The following is a 22280-nucleotide window of genomic DNA, read 5'->3' on the forward strand; positions in this document are numbered from 1 at the left end:
TTCAATTAAAGTCTTGAAGTAATTATGCGCTGCGCAAAAAGGAACTCGAGCAAATATTTCCTACGAACAGAGTTATTAAGGTTCTCTTTTCCCTGCATTTTTTAATTAAATTGTGTAAAGGACATATGTATATAACAATAATCGATATGGATATCCAGTCGCCATTTATGCCATTTTCAAAATACTCGGGCGTCAAATTAATAGATCTATGTGCGTTGAATTCTTTTCAGTTTTTTTTTTTTTTTTTTTTTTTTCATTTCCTTGGAGCTCATAAAAATTATTCGTTGTTTCAAACGTATGCAAAAATTTCGCTTACATACTATTTAAGGTCGGATATACAAAGAGGCAAATGAGTCAGTCAAGTTTGAAAATAGAATTTTATTAGCTACGTAGCAAAATACCTATTTATTTAAATATTTGGCGTCACACGATTACCAGGCTAAGATCGTTTATATTAATATACAATATGTAAAATGTGCCATATTGGATATGGGCAGTGTCGTTACGATAAACTTAGACTTCGAAAAAAAAAAAAAAAATATATATACGAGATTCATACGAGATATAAATATATATTATTTTACATGCTAAAGTAGTACGCTAGAGGCACTTGCTTGTAAAGTTATACATATAAAAAAGAAAGAGAAAAAACACATATGGCGAAAAAGAGGAAGCGCTCGTGGGTGAAGATAAAAGAGCGGGTAACGAGCGAGAGGAGGACGTCCCTCGAGGGGAAAGAAGTTATCCGGCACATAGAGTATAGACACGATGAGGGACGAGGGGGGACAGGAAATAATGAAGACAAGACATGGTTGCGAAATATATCCGGCAGAGAGAATCACGAGAGAGAGAGAGAGAGAGAGAAAGAAAGAGGTCCTCCCCGAACTTCCATTTCGTTGTTCCGTCATGTGACGTTACCGCTCTTTTCTTCCTTGTTATCAATGGGATCGAAACCGGCGCAATTCCGACGAGTCTAATTTTCCGCGTTACATTTTCAATTGTCTCGAATAAACATAGAGATCGTTTTCGCGTGGAATCTCCAACATCGAGATTTGAACTTTTGACGAAATTCCGTCCCGGTCTCAATCGCCGTTTATTCGTTTACAATCATAGTGATATTTTCGCTTCTATTCTCGTGTAAAAAAAAGAAAAAAAGGGAGGGAGTGACAGAGTGTGTGTACGTGCGTGTTCTCTTTGCGTATAAAAGATGGCGCACGTGTGTTTTACGTGTTCTTTATACAAACTTGGCAACGACTTATTCGGGTCCTAAGATTGCCCGCCTTTAGAGTCTGCTTCTCGGGGCTCCTGAACTGTTGGCCGTCCTCTATAGTAACCATCCAGAAGCTGTACTGATTAGAATAGTAATGGCAGTGTCCTTTAGCGCCGTTACACTCGATGAACGGTGTGGCGCGGAAGTCCTCCAGGCAGGATCCGGGGCTCGACAGGGACTGGCCGCCGCCCTGGGAACCGGCGCCGGTGTGCTGAAACGATCGCGAAGAAATTTTCTTCATAAATAATCTCTTTCAAGTAAGCTTACAGAGCGTGTTTTAATATCTGAGCGGGTCTCAAAATCGTAAGGGATCAAATCTTTCCGCGCTTAAGGGACCACACCCGTTTGATACGCTTCAACAATGACATTCGAATAAGCTAAAAAGATATCAGTTGTCACAGTTGGTCCGATTCTATTTCGATTAAGAGGGCATACCTACCCGTTTAAACCCTCGAAATAGAATCTTATTAGCTTATTCGAATGTCATTGTTTGAAGCGTTGAGAAATTTTGATATAGAGAGAACGTCTTGGAGAAAACGGATCTCTTTCAGCAGAGACAATCTTTGCCTCCCGAGTGATGAAGGTTTGCCTTATTTCGGACATGATTGATCTCTCCGCGCAGTGAATTGAATAGCAAAGCGAATTCTGAATTTAAGTGATGGTAGAAAAAATAATCGTATGTTAGATATTGTAAATGTTAGACAATCAAGATGTGATTTTTCACCAAACACATCGTTTGTTTAACTAATACATCTGTGTTAGTTAATAGATAGATATCTATCTATTGCACAAACAGTATTAATATTTTAAACGTATGGTCCTCTCCTTCTAAAAATAAAGTTAGCACACATTAGAAGTTTGCCACACGATGAATAATATATGCTTTAATTTTATCTCGTTTTTCTATTTTTGTAACATTGTAAGAAATTCGATCGATATTTTTCATTAACCTTGTATATAATTTAACCTCATTCAATATTTTATATCTTCTATATACAATTTTATAATTTTAAATTGATTAAATGTTTATTATTATAATCCAGAATATCCAGATATTAATAACTTTTTATATCATGAAAAGGGAACTTGAAAATTATATCATATAAAATGCAAAATATATTATCTTATGGATTATAAATAGAATTCGGGGAAAAAAAGTTACTTACCATTACGAAACTATAACCGATCCAAAGAGTGGTCCATCCAGTCGGACATTCTGGAATGTTTATCGATTGACTGTGTACCGCTATCACATTAGCCGGAACTTCGCACACCACGCACCTGTCGTGGAAATCGCAAAATTGTAATAAGTAATCTTGTATGTGAACAGTTATGTAAGTATTAGCAAGCCTCACGTGATGCTTCTACAAATGCATAATTTTTTTTTTAGCTTATACAAAAAATAGGATTTTATTTTATTAAAAAATTTAATCAGATATTTAATCATAGAATGACACTCTTGAATTTCAAAGAAACACTGACATATATAATTATTAATATATAAAAATTAATAATATGAAAATAAGAGAAAGAAACATCTCGGGAAAAGTACAAATTTTTCGTTAAGTTTTTGCTATAAAAAATTCAATTCCCTCAATTTAAATGTGTGGCTGAAAGAAAATCCGGTTTTGTGTTCTTTTATAAAATATCCCTTCTAGAGAAATGTACGTAACTTCGTGCATTCGGAAGAAAAATCTCGGCAAGATACAACGCGCAATAATATATATCGAACGTACCTGGAAATATAATCTCTTATCGCCGTTTCCTCGACGGGCATCATGGGAATTGGACTATTGGTCGATAGCCAGTAAGAGCGATCATTGCGACTAGCATAATGGCAGACGTTGTTGACGTCGCAGAACAGGAAGGGCATCGTCGAGAATTTTCTGACACACGAGCCGGCGTAACCTGTTTTGCAATAATTTATAGGACGAGTTAGATTAGTTTGCATGAAGAAAAAAAATTTTTAATCGCGCATCAATCTGCCATCATTATAATTTCTTCAACGATTTGAAACCAACAGATCGTAACTTACCTCGTAGGTTGTAGTATCCGATGCAGAAACACAGGGAAAAAATATAATCATGACTTATTTTACAAAATACAAATATGCAATAGCTTCATAGTTGCTGAACAGTTATCGTATCAACAATCGCATAAAAATACGTGGCACGATGCATATAAACTCATTGAATAATAAATTTAAGTGCATAATATTCAAATACCAGCAGTGACAATTTAATGCAGATAATTGAGATTAATCGCACAAATCTAATAAATCTCTCGTAAATTGTATGGAAAATGCGGATCAGGGATCATGACGCATTTATGAATATAATTCAGAAATATTATAATAAAAATTGAAACAGAATCTTTAAATATTTTTAATGATTTTGACGCGTAATCTTAATAATTATACTTATAGTTTATTTTTAAATCAAGTTAGAAATATTGTTAAAAATACATCATATAATTTAAATAAAAATAAAATGTTATTTTGAAAAAAATTGGCAATGTGATGCGAATAGCTTACCTAAATCTTGAGAGTGCGCTCTTTCGTCTCCATCAGTGTAGAGTAAACTGTATCCTTCCCAGAGCTTGATGTGACCTGGCTCACAAACCGGCACGGTTTGACTTTGACTGTGCTTGACCAGAAGGATACCGGTGAGATAGTCAGGTGTCGCTTCGCACGGTGCACCAGGCTCTCCGACAAGTCCAGGCAAACCGGCCGGACCTTGAAGACCCGGTAGACCGGGCGCACCGACCGGTCCAGGTAATCCTGGCAGTCCCGCAGGTCCTGCTGGACCGATGAAACCTTGCTCGCCTTTGATACCATCCAAGCCAGGGAAACCATGTGGACCCGGAAGTCCTTTCTCTCCCGGGGGACCAGGTGGTCCGGATGGTCCTGCGAAAACGTTTATGCTTATAATTTCAATTACATCGTGCATAAATAATATAATCTCGATCATATTTCAAATATATTTTTTTTTTAGATAAAAAGATAAGTAGAAATTTAATTTTTTGTAATTTGTATTTTCTTCTTGTATTAATTTTCCAAAAATGTTTAAACATTTATATTTTAAGCTATATTTTTAACATCGAGTAATTTAGGCCAAGAGATATATTAAAATTTTTTTATAAAATTATAAAATATACATTTTATTAGAGAAATTATAACAGAGCACATACCAGGATATCCGCGATCTCCTTTAGGTCCCATCGGCGGCTCGATACAGTCCTCACCCTTTTCACCTTTTTGACCTACATAACCAATGGCACCCATCAATCCGACTGCACCAGAATATCCTCTATCACCCTTCTCGCCAGGCGGTCCAGGTAGACCATTAACACCATCCCAACCTCTTTCACCCTTTTCTCCTGCAGGTCCGTCCAGTCCACTTGGTCCTAAAAATGAATAAATGAATAAATTATTGTTTATTATTTTTTAAATATATTATGATACGATGCTTTAAAAATAAATATATTTAATTTAATAGTGAAAAAGATAAATAATGAATATTATTATGCATAAATATATCATTTATTGAATAAGAAAACTATTTTCCTATTCAGAGAATGATTATAAAATTATATATATATATTTAATTTATTAAAAATAAGAGTAATATTTAGTGATTACCTGGATGACCAGGTTCTCCTCTTTCTCCTGGGGGGCTAAGTAATCCAGGCATTCCTTGATCACCCTTTGAACCTCTTTCACCAGGTAATCCTGGTACACCTTCAAGACCAGGAGCTCCGTCGCGTCCTGGTGACCCAGTCAGACCTGGTGGACCTGGATTACCTTTTTCACCTTGTGGCCCAACGGGTCCATAAGGACCAATATCTCCCTTCTGTCCAGGCAAACCAGGCAATCCTTGCTCACCCTTTTCTCCGAGTCGACCTGGCAATCCATCTCTACCGTGCTTACCCATTAAACCTGGCAGACCTTTCTCACCCTTTATCGTAACTCCAGGGATGCCAGAAATTCCGGAAGGTCCTTGTTCACCTACATAAAACATACAAAAGTTCATATTATAAAATTCGTACAAAATATTAATAAAACTATTATAACGTATACTGTAGATAACAAATTGTATGCTTAATATTTTTCTCCAGATCTCCATTACACATACATTAATGTCTTATAATTTTTGTTTTATTATTAAAGAAATTTTATATAACTAAAGAACATACCTTTAGATCCAGGGGCACCGTGAGGCCCAGGAGATCCTTCTGGTCCAGGTAAACCTCTGTCACCTTTTTCACCGTCATAACCAGCTATACCTACTAGTCCTTGATCTCCTTTCTCTCCTTTTGATCCAGGAAATCCAGGTATACCTGGCTCACCTTTCTCACCCTTAATTTGGATTGTCGGTCCGGGAGGGCCGCGGTCTCCCTTTTCTCCAGATGCTCCAGAAATACCAGGCAATCCAACAAGTCCTGAAATTCAGTTTTTTTTACATGAATTATTGTCAGTTATTTTATACGTTCAACTCTTATATATTGATAGAACATTATTAGATTATATTGCATATGAAAGGCATTACGGAATAATTTAATATTAGGTAAAATGATCAAAAAACATAATTTACATTATTTTAGAAATCAAGCATACATCTAATTTAATTGTGAAACAGTAATAATTTTAACAATTAAATAAAATTTTAGTTTGATTAAATATTATGTTCTTATATTCATGTTAAAAAGTCAAATGGCATTTATATAGATCTGGTATTTATTTTTTACCTGGTAAACCGCGATCTCCTTTAACGCCATCAAGTCCAGGCCGACCGGGAGAACCTATTTCGCCATCAAGCCCAGGAAAACCAGGTACTCCCGATGGTCCAATTTCGCCAACTTCTCCAGGAAGTCCATCTATCCCGGGCGAACCTGGTTCTCCGGGTGTACCCGGTGGTCCCTATTGATTATAATAACGGAGAGAAATAAAATAATTATAACATCTTTTTTAACATTTTTGTTTCACATTACTTAAACTTACAAAATCGCCTTTTACTCCAGGGAATCCTCGTACGCCAGTGTCACCTTTTTGACCTTGAAATCCTGGCAATCCATCCCGACCACGTGTGCCTTGTTCGCCTTTCAATCCAGGCAATCCATCACGACCAATACCTGATCTACCAGTTTCTCCCTTTGCTCCGTCAATACCGTCTCGTCCTGAAGGGCCTTGAGGGCCTCGTATTCCAGGCATTCCTGGCTCACCTTTCTGTCCTTTTTCCGAAACTTGTCCTGGTTCTCCTTTCCTTCCCTGATTACATAATTAAATATCGGATATACATAATAATATATGTATGAATAAAATGTGTGTATAATTATGAAATAGAATGTATAGATAAAGAAGACTTACAGGTGGTCCTGGGAAGCCAGTGTCGCCCTTAGGTCCTTCGTAACCGATAAGTCCCGGTAAACCAGGCGCACCGACTAGTCCTTGATCTCCTTTCAAGCCGGCTATACCAGGGCGACCAGGCTTTCCTTCCATACCCGGTAATCCAGGGAATCCTGGCGAACCTTTATCACCATGTTCTCCCTTTATACCCAATTCGCCATCCGTGCCAGGTCTACCTGGAGTTCCAGGTAAACCTCGTCTGCCTGGATATCCTTTTGCTCCATCAATACCTGGTTCACCGCGATCACCTTTCGCGCCTGGGAATCCTGGGAGACCGGCTCTGCCAGACTCTCCCGGTAATCCTGGCTCGCCTATAAAATAATTGTAATTAATATTTAATAAATAACATTAACAAAAATTATGATAATGATTTAAAAACATTTTAGCAAATTAAATTATGACGTCTCATGACTTATTAAGTAAAAATATTTTTATTTTCTACTGAAATTACAAAGATTTAAAAGAATAAAAGTTGTATTAAATGTTTATAATCTTAGTAATAAATAAGAATATTCTTACTTAATCATAAGTCATGAGATATCATAATTGAATTTATTAAAACTTTTATATTATATCATATATTATCATATATCATATATCATATATATCACCTTTGCTTCCATCGGTTCCTGGAAGACCAGCGACACCTGGAGGACCAGGTGGACCAACTGGACCAGTATCTCCTTTTTCACCGGGTGCTCCTGGTAAACCATTTATTCCCGGTGCACCGATATCTCCTTTGTCGCCAGCAAAACCTGGTAATCCCGGATAACCTACTAGACCTTCTTTTCCGGGTGGTCCTGGAAGACCCTTCTCTCCCTTTTCACCCGGAGGACCTGTTAAACCAGGACTGCCCTTGACGGATATTCCAGGCTCTCCTTTGTCTCCTTTCGGAGCAGGAGCACCCGGGAAACCTCTAGGTCCTTCCCGACCAGGTTCTCCTGGGAATCCCATAGGTCCCATGTTGCCTTTATCACCACGTGGGCCAGGTAAACCTCTTGCACCTACCGGTCCAGGAGCACCAATTGGACCGGGTACACCAGATGCACCCTAATTTTTAAATAATAACATTATTTTGAAATTATAGTTCTTTGTAGATAAGTAATGTTAATTGCTATTTGTGAATTATTTCAATGATTTATTTTTTATTTTTCAATATTGCAAGTTTAAAGTATTAATCAAATAATTTATTAAGATACGTTCATCAAAAAATCAATTGCATATGTGTATTATTAAAAGTATTTAAGATTATATACACATATATAATCGCGTTCTAACAAAACAAAATATCTTTTTATAAATTTTTTTAGTTTTCCTAATTACCGGGAAACCTTGCAAGCCTTTATCACCAGGCAATCCATCTCTACCAGGTGGTCCAAGTTCTCCCTTGTCTCCAGTTAAACCTCGATCGCCTTTGAAACCTTTCATAAACCTAAGTGGCGGACATTGACCTAGTTGCAGGAAAATTCATAAATGTATCTTTCATATCTTGTAAAAAAAATATATGTATGTATATATATATATATATATATATATGATATATTTTTTAAAATATGTAAAGGATTCTAACGAAACACATAAAAATTGAAAAAGAGGACAAAATCTTACCAGCTTCACCCTTAAGGCCATATAGGCCAGGTTCTCCTTTTTGTCCTACAGATCCTGGTCTACCTGGTATTCCTGCTTCACCTTTTATGCTTAATCCTTTCTCTCCTTTGCGTCCAGGCGTACCTGGTCTTCCTGGAACGCCATCCTGTCCAGGGAATCCGCGATCTCCCTAAAAAATTATGATTTTTTAATTTGATATATAGAAATTTTGCCAGAGAGGAAAATATTAATTTTTTAAATTAATAATAATTAAGAAATTAATCTTACTGGAGTGCCTTTAAGTCCTGGGAATCCTTCAAATCCGGGTCTTCCCTTCTCTCCCAGAGGTCCTTCTGGTCCTGGCGGGCCCTGTCGACCAGGCTCGCCGCGCGCTCCTTTATCACCTTTTTCTATCTTAAGCATATTCCATGTCACTGTCGCTGGAGTTCCAGACTCTCCTTGAGGTCCTGGAGCACCGGGTATACCATCCTTTCCCTTATTAAAAAATTAGTACATTTTTTTTATTTAGGAATTCATAATTATAATAATATATATTGTACATAATATGTATGTATATATTATATATGAGTATATGCATATCAATTCTTTAATTAAATTTTATAAATAAAAAAGTATATAGATTAAAAAATATTATCTGATATTACAAATAATTCGCATGAAATTAAAATATATATATACTGTAATTTTTGTTATATATTTTGTAGAATAAAATCTACGGTTTTACCATACTGCTTTATCATACGTTACTATAAAGTTAAAAAGTAAAATATACATTTTATATACATATATCTGGAATATATTTAGCACAGAATAATAAAAAAATATATTACTTAAATCAGAATTATTAACATACTGGCGGTCCCGGAGGTCCGATTGTGCCTGGTAATCCGTCCTGTCCAGGTTCTCCAGGGAAACCGCGTTCTCCGGGCGGACCTCGAGGTCCAGTGAGACCCGGGATACCATCCGTACCGCGATCTCCCTTCTCACCTCGCAATCCCGGTAAACAATCTATACAGCGACCGCCGATATCTCCTTTTTCTCCTGTCGATCCGGGAAGACCCGGTATACCGTCTCTTCCTGGCGCTCCCGCTTCTCCAGGCTCACCCGGCACACCAGGAACTCCTGGAATACCATCGAGAGAATCTCCCGGTCGGCCCCGGACACCCGCGTAACCCCGTTCTCCCTTCTGACCCTTTTCTCCATCAAAACCGGGCGTTCCATCCATTCCTTTTGGCCCCTATTCCAAATATGTGACGATTTAATTACTTTCTCAAATAACACAGCAATCGACAAAATAATCGTAATAACAAAATACATAATTGTATATTTACCATTATCGACAATCCTTTTTCTCCTGGCGGCCCTCGCGGTCCTGTTGGTCCCGGTGGTCCGTCAAATCCACGTGGTCCTGGGCCTCCGGGAAATCCAGTCAAACCAGGCTCACCCTTCCCACCTTTCTCTCCCGGTAAACCTTCTGGACCTGGAATTCCGGGTAATCCGGGACCACCTTGTAAGCCTATGGGACCTCTTGGTCCTGGGTCTCCGGGAAAACCATCTGTTCCTCGCGGTCCGGTAGGTCCTGGGAAACCACGTGGACCTTTTGGTCCCGGTGGTCCTGGTCTTCCTTTACCACCCTATAACATAATATTTAATAAAATCATACTCAATTTAAAAAACGGCATATCAACTTCGTGAGTGTATTACTAATAATTATTATAAAAATCATTTTCCCTCTTTGTCCCTTTCTATACGTGTCTTAATATAATATAAATTAATATATATAATATATAGATCTCATTTTTTAAATTAATATGTATATATATAAAATTTAAATGAATAAGACTTACTCCCGGTGGTCCAGGAGGTCCACGTAATCCTGGAACACCCATTGGTCCATCTCGACCAGGTTCTCCTTTTTGGCCGTGGCGTCCAGAAAGTCCTTCCAATCCATCAATACCTCGATCACCTTTTCGTCCAGGAGGTCCAGGAGGTCCAGAGAAACCATCTCTACCCTGAAATTGTAGAAAAGATTCTTTTTCATATACTACAATGAATTAATTATTCATTATACGCATATATTATTTTTATTTTTTTTTCCTTTTTTTTCTTTTTACTTAAATTTAAAAAAATATTTTGTATACTTACACGAATACCTGGAGCTCCTGGAAGACCCTTCTCTCCTTTGTGACCTGATCCTCCGGGTATACCGTGATCACCTATGAATCCTGGTTCTCCTCTTTGCCCTTCCGGTCCCGATTCACCCTAAATGTTAGAGAATCGAGTTAGAACATATTATAACGCAAATTTGATAACATTTTTTCGTGTACCTTATCTCCTTTTTGCCCTTGTTCTCCGGGTGGACCAGTTACTTCCGAGGTTCCTCCCGAGAACGGCATAATAGGCGCAGTCGAACCGGGAGGTCCTGGGTCTCCCTTTTGACCTTTATCTCCCTTCAATCCTTCGAATCCGAGACCCATATTACCTTTCTCTCCTTTCGGGCCTGGTATGCCGGAGGTACCCTGGAGTTATATATAATATATATATATATATATATATATATGTATATGCAAGAAATATTTTTAAGGAAGCTATAATCGACAAATTTGAGCGATACTTACATAAGGGCCTCGTTCACCTTTCGGGCCAGATAGGCCTCGCTCTCCTTGCAAACCAGGTGGACCGGGTGGTCCTCTTACACCGTCCATACCAGGTTCACCTTTTTGTCCGATGGGGAAAGGACCAGCATACGCTGGTTGACCCTTTTCTCCTTTAGGACCGGGCACTCCTCGAAAACCACGAGGTCCCGGTTCTCCGGAAACACCATCACGTCCGGGAGCACCCTAAAACATAAGCATATTACAAACTTGAAATATTTTCTCGTAATAACTTAAATATTAATAACATATTGACAATATAACCGTTTTTTAATAAAGCGTGTTAATAGAAAGTTATTATTAGATAATTGTCAAATTTAAAAAGTAGATATTTAATAAGAGATATTAAATACAAATTAAACTAATTATAGAATGTAATTATTTTAAGATTCTCTTTCATTATCGAATAGTACTTACGTCTGTTCCGTTACATCCATCACGACCGGGGAAACCAGGAGATCCCGGTGGTCCTTGTACTCCAGGCACACCGTTTATACCGGGAAAACCAGGCATACCAATTTTTCCCTTTAATAACATAAAATTATTCCTTGGGGAAAGTTTGAGTTTAATATCATCATTATACAAGAGACACGTACTCTGTCACCTTTCACACCATGCGGACCTTGTGGGCCGGGATCTCCTTTTTCACCTTTAGGACCTAGAAGACCCTCCGCTCCTGGGAATCCTCGTTGTCCCTTAGGACCTTGCGGTCCGATTAATCCAGGAGGCCCCTAAAAAATATCATGATAAATAGAATTATTGGCGAGAATTCCAGAAATTACATAAAAGATATTAAAATTCTATGAATTGTGATTAGTAAAAGATAAAAATGGTTTTAAAATATCTATCTTATTTTTCCAAATTTTCAATTGTTTATAAAAAGTAATTTGCGAAAAGAATGAGAATAAATTACTGTTTATAAACAATCGAAAATTTGGTAAAATAAAATAGAAATATATATATATATATAAAGATGTCTTTATTATGGAAAAAATTTTCGAAAACTGACCCGTGAGCCCTTTTCGGCGAAACACTTGGGCGCGCAGCATCCTGATCCGCTGCAATTACTAGGTGCTCCAGGCATTGGTACCACGTGGTAATTGCTTGGATAATTTTCCTTGTCCTCGGTGGAGAGACTGGCACCACCGTAACTACCATAACCACCGCCTCCGCGACTGCCGCTGTAAGTATTTCCGTCTCCTCGGCCGCCGCCATAAGTATCTCCATCCCTACGACCGCCGCCATAAGTATCTCCACCCCCACGACCGCCACCATAAGCATCTCCTCCTCCACGACCGCCGCTTTCACGACCATAAGTATCCGCACCTCTCGCATCATAATTCCCCCCATAACTGCCACTATAAGGATCATTGGAACCTCCTTGGCCGTAAGAACCTCTTCCTCCTCCTCCTCCTCCTCCTCGTTCACTTTCACCGGCACCTACACGAAAATTACGAATAATTATTGTTAATTCAATGAAAAATAAAAGGAGCTAAATAAAAATATGTATCTCTGAGAATATGTAAATGTCATTAAAAAAAATGTCAATTTTTGAACGTAAAATGTTACAGAAGAGAAATGATTTAAGATTTTTCTAAAAAAATTCTATGCATGTGATTTCGCTCACGCTATAATACTCCAAAATATAAATTATTACATTTTTCCTTCATATAAGCCTTTTCTATATTTAAAAATATTTCATATAAAAAGCTCTTTCTTTTATAAAATCAACCTCGGCATCTGAAGCAGGACACATAATTCGTCTCTCGTATAATCTGCCGAGTCAAGATTAATTACCGCTATATGTATCGTAGTATCCTTCGCCATGACCGTTAGGATAACCACCTGGTCGATTTTCGTCATTTCCCGACACGCCGCCACTCTCAGGATATCTGTCGTAGCTACTCTGCGATTGTCGATCGTAAGGATATCGGCTCGGATAACCTTGACCGTAAGGATCGGTCCTATTCCTATAATAACTCCATTGTCGAGTCCTGTCGTCGGGACTGTAATGACCAGCCGTGATACTGCTGTTCCGCTTTCTCGGGTCCTCGGATCCTAGACATGCCAATCAACAAATTCAATGCCGAGATTCTAATAGTAGCTTCCGATATTTTTATAGCTCCTTATACTGCCAAATTTTAAAGAACGAAACAATAATTCGGTGCACGCGACGAAAACTAATATTCAACTCGAAGACGAATTCTCTGCATATGGGGAACGTAGTATATTAATATTTACTTAAAATTAGAGAGAGAGAGAGAGAGAGAGAATATATATCGATTCCTTTTAATTAATTTAAGCAATAACAACAGATATAAGTTTTTATACAAAAATATAGCTATTTTTAGAAAAACATATTTTAATATGAACATTTGTTATACAAATTTTCACTCATTTCTCTCTCTTTTCTTCTTTAAATATCTACTTTGATCGTAAAAAATTGACATTAATTTTATCGTAAAATTATCATGGATAACGATACCATTATTCTTATGATAAAATAAAAAAAAAATCCATACTCTTTATTATCTAGTGATATTGCAATTTTGAAGAGATCAAGGGAAGAAGGACTAGATGTAATTGTATATTATACATCCTTCTATTTCTCACATAAATCATAGCAGCGAAAATGAGGCGGCATGTTGTCCAAGTACCTTCGTTGTCCGTAATAAATCTGTTTAAATCTTTCCATCCCAACGAATTGTCGTATTCGTCATCGTTACTGTTTGCTGGCCCTTCGATATCACCTCGTTCCAGCGGCAGGACCGGTTGTGGCCCTGATGTATGATTGAATTGCTAAAACAAATATTCGTAGATGAAAAGCTTCGTAAATATAGAATCAGGAAAATACACATAGTGCCGATTTGCGGTCGATAAAACACGATATCAGCGACGGATTAAGGGTACACGGATGCGTACGACGAAAATGAGCTGCAAATCGTCGGTTTGACCTCACTGTGCAAAAAATATGTTTCGGCAATAATACCGCGATTAACGATGCGTGATAGAAAGCCACGTGTTGGGGAATTTGAAAAGTATCGTCCTATAAAACATCATACGGTGATGTTTTTTTAACCGAGATTATTTACAATCAGTCATTTTCGAATTGAAGATTTTTCGAGATATTTTCGGAACAATGGCGCAAAATATACGAATATCAAAAAATGAAATTTCGAATAATTTATTATAATTTTTTTAAATTAGAGATGATACAAATTTTAATAAATTTGTGATTCATAATATTTGTATTATATTATATGTAAAAGATAAAAAGAGAAATAAGACGCAAAAAGAAACATTTTTACGTTATAATGAAAATCGTTGAAAAAAAAAAAAAACTGAATCTAAATAAGGGAGGTTCGTACGTCATTTATAGTATATTACGATATAAAGTATCTCACTCTAAGAATCTCATTGATCAATCGAATTTTCGTTAACTATATCTAAACAATCGCATTCAATTAACATTTTCCCTGACCCTTAAGGTATATAGCAAATTTATTTAAATTTAATGTAGTTGCATTTACATAAAGCTTATAGAATTAATAACGGCAGGATATATCTTCTTGATTTGCAGAAGGGCAAGATCGTTTCCGCGAGCACGTGCGAGTGACAGTTTACTCATATAACATTAACATTTGACCCCCGTAGCCCCCTCCGTGGCCCATTAAATGGTATTCTTATGAGATTTATAGGTATGCGTTCCATGACACAAGCGGTGTGGCTATAAATTTAACGAACTCGCATTTCGTGCGGCCCAAGACTTACGCTTTATCCACCGAAAAAGAGAGAGAGAGAGAGAGAGAGAGAGCATCGTTCTTCTTACGGCCTCGTGGCAAACGGTACGGATCCCGCAAAAAGATCCGCTTTACCGACCGCTTGTACGGTTACACGAGAAGAGAAGATAAAACCATCTCGGCGTTAGTGGTCACTTCTAATGTCTTCATCGTGTCTCTTCCTTCCCCTTGCTTCTTGCGCTAGCGCGGCCGTTTTTACCGAGATTAATTATGTTATCAGATCGTAACATTCCCGGAAGAATCTCGCTTTACAGTCGGAAATGTGAGATTAACGCTTAGCTTCGACGATTTTACGGAAACGAGTAATAAAGTTAATCCAGTCAAAATTTTAATTAAATGAATTTTCACTAATTACGAGATAAGTTGCCATCCCTTAATATTTACTTAATTTCAAACATCACGTTTGCACGAAATTATTTAAAAAAGCAGACAAGCAATATAACATTATTTATATTATAATTATGTATATTACTATTTCATTGTAATTTAATTAATACATTCAAAAAAAAACATAAATGATACGCCGAAATAATGAAATGACCTCACCGATAAGGATATTAATTTATTTGCTACCCGAGGGGTAGGTCACTAGTGGTTATAGTGTACGAAAATTAGCCTTGATACGGATTACCTTTAAATTACCTCAGATTACTTAAGATTACCTTAGATTATCTCGGATTATCTGAGGCTACCTTAAGGGACTACATACACCTAGCGGTAGGAAAAATAGGGGGAGATTTGACAATCTTTTTTTATAAAAGAAATTTTTTTTCTTAAAAAATCTCTAGCTACATCTTAAAGTAGGTCCTTAATGTATATTTGATAAAATTTTCATTAATAAATATTGAAAAATGTTCCGTGGAGACGTCATCTCCTGGAAGCTATTTGACGATGCGGTAACCATTGTAGCTCCTCCAATTTTTATCTGAAATCAAAAAACCAAAAGATCTTCTTAAAGTATATGAAAAAAAGGAAGTTTTTGTCGTAGTCGATTTTTTAAATTGTGATTTTTCGAAAAATGGCGGCCATTTGAATGCAAAGATAGAATTTTTAATCTGACATCTTCGCATTCGTATGGCTGCCATTTTTTGAAAAATCAAAATTTTAAAAATTGGCTACAATAACTTCCTTTTTTCTTTTTATATATATACTTTAAGAAATTTTTTTGGCTTTTGATTTCGGATAAAAATTAGAGGAGCTACAATGGTTACCGCTTCGTCGTACAGCTTTCAGGAGATGACGTTCCCGCGGCACATTTTTCAATATTTATTAATGAAAATTTTACCAAATATACATTAAAGGACCTACTTTAAGATGTAGCTACAGATTTTTTAATAAAAAAATTCTTTTTATGAAAAAAAAATTGTCAAATTTCTCCCTATTTTTCCTATCGCTAGATGTAGCCCATTAAGAGCCAACTTCACATAGGTCCTTAAGAATACCTAAAATTACCTATCAGATTATTTGATATTACCTTTACATTACTTAGATTTCCTATTTAGATTACCCAAGATTATCTGAGAATGCTAAAGATTATTTAGAATTACCCAAAATTTTCTTTGGATTGCCGCTGAATTACCTAGCCCTTGTACAAAAATTACCTCAGTGACCAACCCCCTCGTAGCTTCCTTATGTATCTAATAATTGTCTGCGTTTTTATTTTTATAACGCGTCGCGGTATTTAAATATCGCAAAAGAAACGAAGATTAATTTGTGTAGGACAAAAATTATCTACATTTCGCTAAAAATCTTGAAGGTTGCATATTTTACGCGTCTTGATTCGCATATTATTCGCATTCGACGCGGAGACAAGATCAGAACAACAAGATCAAGTGGCGGAACGCGTACAGAGATTCGCGACGAGCGCATCATCATTTTCCCAGAAAGTCATCGTCCCCATTTTCATATTTTTGTCCCGTTCTTTTTGTGTTCCCGAAGATGGCACGCGCGCTGACAGGAAGCGCGCGGGAAGATAGCCGGTTATCGTACCGAGATGACGTACCGCTGTCAAAGTGTGGCTGCGCGTCTCTCTGCGTCGTATGCATATATGCTGGCATTATTGCATTACGATAGAAGCGACGATAGTGTCCTTTTAAAACTTCATTCATCCACGCGCGTCATGCGAGAGAAATTTCCGACCAGCTCGTCTCGCGCACAGTTGAAAAAAAATTGACTTAAATTTAATGTATGTCTTCAGATATCTTCGTTTTAATTTAACATAATATTAATATGTCAAATGGTAACACTAATACGATATTAATAATTCAGCACAAAATGAATGTGCGAATAATAGTATATTCGAAATAAATTTTGTGTAAAATCAACATATTTTTAATGATAGAATTAATTTAGAAAAAATGTTCTCGATGGTTATTCTCACTTTCATTATAGAATAAAAAGTCAATATTTCTTTCTTTAAATTTTAACAGATAAATCCTGTCGCTAATAATACCGAACGTATCTGTCGTGTGAAATTAAAAATATGTACACATTGTGTTATTTTTACACTTTTTTAGTTGTTTTGCTAATTTAATATCTGACTTTTCAATTAACACAACAGCAATATATCGTTAATTCTTCATTAATTCCCTTTGAATTTATTTTGAATCAGATATCGAATATAAATGCGATAGGTACAATAAATCTTAAGACATTATCTCAACGACTTTTTAAACGTTAATTCTTCTCTTTAAGATAATAGCTATACTATTATCTTCAAATTTCACGTTTGGGGAGAATTCGTTAAGTTAATTTGAACGCTTTAGGGGAGAAGATAGGCTAGAATTTAAGAAATATTTGAAGATTAATAATCGATAAATCTATTTCATTTTTTTTGCAAAGGAAAATTTATTCAAAATCCTCTAGAATAATGCAAAACTTTATGCAAATTGAGATTTTTTCCTCAAACAAATTATCTCCTATTACAGATTTATTTATATTAATTTCATATCTAATTCTCCATCTCTCAATTTAATCCATTACAAAATCCAATAATATACCGATGTACGTCATATAAATCGCGCAAATAATTCGCGTCAAAACGGCATGAAATTTTCGATGCTTTCTCTCTCTCTCTCTCTCTCTCTCTCTCTCTCTCTCTCTCTCTCTTCATCAATATATTCAATTTTGGCTTATTGTACGCTCATACGTCATCATGTTCGCGCAGATCGTGCGAAAGGGGGAAACAGAAATCAAAGCCATGGAAGGGCGGAAGTTGCTCGTGTCGGCCGGTAAACCCCAAACCGGCAGGAAAGCGATGCAGAGAGGGAGGTTTTGTCTCAATAATAAACCCAACATAAGTCCGACGATAGATCGGTCGCTCTATAGAGATAGAACCGCGCTATGCGAATCTGCAAACCGTGAAATTATCCTGCCCGACGCGATTCATGAGATGCGATTTATGCAGATGATAACTGCCAGCGCGGATAATGCGAGGAGTACCTATAGAAGAATTAAAAGTTTCAATCTCGCATGTGAATTTACACACGAACAATTATTTTTATATAATTTTAGACTTTACATTTGAATCCTGTTTTTTTTTTTTTTTTTTTTTTATATTACATATTTAGATACAGTTTGTTAAAAAAAGAAAATAATAAATTGCAAATTATATAGATTGTGAAGAAATTATAGAGATTATGTTGTTTTGAAAAGTAATATTTATAGAGATATGTTAAAAATTAATATATTTAATATAATATAAAAAATTATTCTTACTATTATAGTAATAATTATTAATATAATTATTAATAATATTGATTATTAATATTATATTATTAATATTATTATTCTAAAATTCTTATCTAAAAATAAAATTCTCAAAAAATTCTCAACACGAAAAAAAAAAAAAAAAGAGAATCAAGTAGACGAGTCACGAGATTTGAAGAAAATTCCGACTTCGATTCCATCGAGATCGCGACTTCAAAAAAGTACTTTACACATAAAAAAAATTAAAAAAAAAAATATCTCCATTATACTGAACAAAATTCTTATGAGTTGGTATGTGCGTGTTGATAATCTGAGAAACGCAGCAGCATATTTTCACGTTTATCTTGCCGCCAGAAGAACAGGCCAGATCGAAAATCATGCGCCTTAATCTCGCAACGCACCGTGACCGGGCCGGGTTAACGTCCCTCGAGCTAAATCAAGGCTCCCCCCGATTACTGATCGGTCGATTTACAGACATTACATCGACGATCGACGACGGAAGGACAGGCAGTCAGGCGAGGGAAGAAGCGAACGACGATTATACGGGACCGATCGAAATTCGCTCGTGCGTCCGGAGAACGCAATTCACGAAGCTCGTCGACAATTTTCGTTTAACGAGAACCACTCTAACCCCCCCCCCCCCCCGAGTTCCCTTATTTTAGATATACGCGATGTCTTTTCGTGAAAGGTTCAAGAATTGTCCCTTTATCCGTCTATCCCGGCCGCCTTCAGGAATCCGCGATTACGCAACGTCGAGGAATATATATGGTATTGTGACGGGCCGAGCGATGGAACCCTCCCCCCCCTCCTCTCTATGTGTACGCCCTTTCTTTGTCCGTTCCCCTCCTCTTCTTCGCGTCCCTTTCGGGATCTTCTTTTTCTCTACCGCGTCTCGGCTCGCCCCCCATCACTTTTTCATCTTTCGCCGTCCAACATCCAAGCCCCCGCCGCCTAACGACGCTGACGTTAACTCTACGCGGGATGAAGTATACACGCCAATTCGTTACTCGAAATTTTTTCCGAACCCCCTCCCCCCCTACTCTCCCCCTCCTCCCCACCCCGGCACGCGCATTCATAAACGTAACGCGCAGCCAGCATCAACACAAATTCTCTAAATCTCAAATATTAATCTAATTCGTCCGTAATCGATTTGGATTTTTCTTTTTTCTTTTTTTTTTTTTCTTTTTACAATTTATTGCAATTTTATAAATTGCGCACCGAGCTTTCAAAAAAAAGAAGATCCCCGTATTTATGTCGCGCGTGAGAAATCTTCCGAGCGAGAATGAAATTGCACGAAGGTAAGAGTCGCGCGAGCGCGACGGAACAGGTGGACGGAGACGATGCATGCTGCATTATCCCGAGGGATGCGCCGCCCCGCCCCCCCCCCCCCCCGCAATGGGGGACTCCGATGAGTATACTAGACGGAGAAAAATCACTATGGTCCCGAGCTATCAAGCTCGATTGCCGACTATTTCCAGTGGTGACTAAGCTAGGCTCGCGCACACGCGCGCGCGTGTGTGACAAGAGAGGAGGAGGAGGAGGAGGAGGGGGAGAGGGGGGGTAGGAGGAGGCAGGGGCGCGTATGTGGTAATAAAATTACGGCGAACGCAGCTACGGCGCCGTAGGCGGACAGGTCCGTGAAGAAACACGACTGCCCTATTTTCAGATCCAACACCTTTCTCGTTCCCGTCATCTTTATGCGATTCCTTATCGAGGAGAGAAAAAGTAAAAGATCCTCGGGGAGAAATTGACCGATCCAGAATTCAATAGTAAATTGCATACGGTTATCTAAATTATTTAATCCTGTGCAAAAATTTGCGTGTGTCTAAAAGACGCTCGGAAAATTTGAATGTCCGACATCTCTCATTTTACTGAATGTACGAACTGTTCGGGATAGTTTCTCATGTATTTACACAACAAGTAAATCGTTGAAATAAGCAACAACTTCGTTTACTCGCGGCATAATTTGCTTATTTTATGGACAACGCGATTGTGTATGTGTGTGTGTGTGTGTGCGTGTGTATTGGAAGCCCGTGTCTATTAGTCTGTTAGTCTGCTACAATAAGCATCACGTAGACAGCGTGCAGTTGACGTTACTTTATAGGCAGACACCCGGGTGCTTTCTATTGTGCTATTTGGCTGCGGTCGAGCATTTCGTGGAATTGGACCGAAGAAAGGCTGCGAAAGGGCGTCGCGAATGGTTGTGACAGAGGAAGCACCTGGGTGCTACTGTAACGGCATTACTGGCGGAAGGTACTCAACGATCTTGAAATAATTGGTCTTTGAAAAAAAAAAAAAAAAAAAAAAAAAAAATTACCGAATCTGTGCAAAATCAAGTTTCTATGAAAAAAAATATCTACGATTGTCTGAAATTTTTTAAGAGCGTTAAATTTATTAAGAATGACATATCATAATTTTGATCAGTGTATCCGTTGACGTTTCTCTCTCATCAGATACGAATGACGTTCATGGAATCTACAAAAAGTACTCGATCATTAAATTTATTTAGAAACATCTGACACACTTTTCTATCACACTATGTATCGTTGCTTTTGACGAAGAGAAATTAAACATCAGATTGCATAATCGAATAGCAGATAAACACATCCATAGTCGATATATCATCTTGGTTGTTTTGTCTTTCGCATTTTATTATGCTACGTAAATACGGACGCGATGTTCGACGAGCGATCCAAGTTACAATCCGAGTTAGCAAAATCCTGATGGTCACTGTTTTCATTACATCCTCCGCGATCACCGCTATATTTGTCACATGCTTGGTAATTTTCCATAAAACGACTCTCTTATCGCCGAGCAGTGGTGTAACGTGCTTAAAATACAGACTCCGCCACTTATGAAACCCCCCTTCCCTCTCCTTCCGCCCCCTCCCCCTCCTCCTTCTCCCCCATTTCGCGTACGAATGAAACGCAATGCGTAACAATCTCGTTTTCATTCTCGTGTGCGTGGATCGTTTCGAGATTGTCACGAAATTTCGCACGATACGATCATCGATATGTCATCCTCGATGACAGGAGATTTATCGTGGTTCATCAGCTCCCCCACGGAATCTCGCACTCTATCGAAAATCAAAGAGAGACAGAGAAAGAGAGAGAGAGAGAGGGGGGGGGGGAAGGAAAAATTACACGCGACAATCGTAAAAAAAAATCTCTCTTTGAAAGTGATCCGGATATCCCTAAATCGCACGCGACTGCGGCGAGGAATTTCGATTGAAACCTCGATCACTCGCGACAACTCGTGATTTTTCTTTTCGTTTCTCGCAACGTGGGTGTCGCTACACGAAATGCGTGCGTCAAACGGACACGGGGTACGTAAACACGCGTGCAGGATCTCGCCGATGAATGGGATCGACGATACGAAACGTGAGCCAGAGTCGGACCGGTCGTGCCAGAGCAAGATGCACCGCAAGATCGCTAGTACACCCCCCCCCCCCTCCCTCCCCCCACCCCCCGCCCCCCAAATTATATCCGTGATTTTTTCTGTTTAATTACCTGTCACCTCCTGCTATTCCTCGCGATCGATCAAGATATTGATCGACTCATTACGAATCGACGTGTCTCGCAAGCGAAATTTCATGGAATATTAATTAAAACCGAAGAATAGTCACTCGCAATTTTTGACGTTTAGATTTTGCGGAGAGAAATATTCGATTAACATTGAACACGTTGAGATTTACGAAAAAGCACAAGAAAAAAGAGAGAATATACAAAGTTGGCTTTAAAAGTATATTTTAAATATGTGGATTAAATAAATATTACACGAGAAACTATCGAGTGAAGTCAATTTTTGATAAGTACTCTGCGTTGATACCACTGCTT

At 37.8% G+C, this 22280-nt stretch overlaps 2 protein-coding genes across 2 annotated transcripts in view; one reads left to right on the forward strand and one right to left on the reverse strand.

Moving 5' to 3' along the window:
• Positions 1-22280, forward strand: part of LOC138936252 (collagen alpha-1(IV) chain) — a 120156-nt gene that overhangs the window by 37569 nt on the left and 60307 nt on the right. The gene's annotated exons all lie outside the window — the stretch shown is intronic.
• The window catches only part of Col4a1 (Collagen type IV alpha 1), a 23910-nt gene continuing 1988 nt past the window's right edge, over positions 359-22280 (reverse strand). Inside the window, exons 3-27 of the mRNA XM_070301505.1 lie at positions 13594-13735; positions 12734-12994; positions 11946-12376; positions 11533-11667; positions 11354-11461; positions 10901-11122; positions 10610-10801; positions 10428-10544; positions 10130-10294; positions 9614-9916; positions 9136-9519; positions 8550-8756; positions 8283-8451; positions 7998-8125; positions 7286-7724; positions 6636-6985; positions 6270-6536; positions 6017-6188; positions 5465-5710; positions 4911-5276; positions 4460-4675; positions 3804-4175; positions 3007-3178; positions 2437-2551; positions 359-1481 (exon numbers count right to left, since the gene is read on the reverse strand). Coding sequence (XP_070157606.1) covers positions 1224-1481; positions 2437-2551; positions 3007-3178; positions 3804-4175; positions 4460-4675; positions 4911-5276; positions 5465-5710; positions 6017-6188; positions 6270-6536; positions 6636-6985; positions 7286-7724; positions 7998-8125; positions 8283-8451; positions 8550-8756; positions 9136-9519; positions 9614-9916; positions 10130-10294; positions 10428-10544; positions 10610-10801; positions 10901-11122; positions 11354-11461; positions 11533-11667; positions 11946-12376; positions 12734-12994; positions 13594-13735 — 5937 coding nt within the window. The 3' untranslated portion in view covers positions 359-1223. The remainder of the gene's footprint in view (positions 1482-2436; positions 2552-3006; positions 3179-3803; positions 4176-4459; positions 4676-4910; positions 5277-5464; positions 5711-6016; positions 6189-6269; positions 6537-6635; positions 6986-7285; positions 7725-7997; positions 8126-8282; positions 8452-8549; positions 8757-9135; positions 9520-9613; positions 9917-10129; positions 10295-10427; positions 10545-10609; positions 10802-10900; positions 11123-11353; positions 11462-11532; positions 11668-11945; positions 12377-12733; positions 12995-13593; positions 13736-22280) is intronic.

The sequence above is a fragment of the Polyergus mexicanus genome, unplaced genomic scaffold, assembly GCF_030449975.1.
Source record: "Polyergus mexicanus isolate NDT 795.1 unplaced genomic scaffold, iyPolMexi1.0 SCAF_9, whole genome shotgun sequence".
NCBI lineage: Eukaryota > Metazoa > Arthropoda > Insecta > Hymenoptera > Formicidae > Polyergus > Polyergus mexicanus.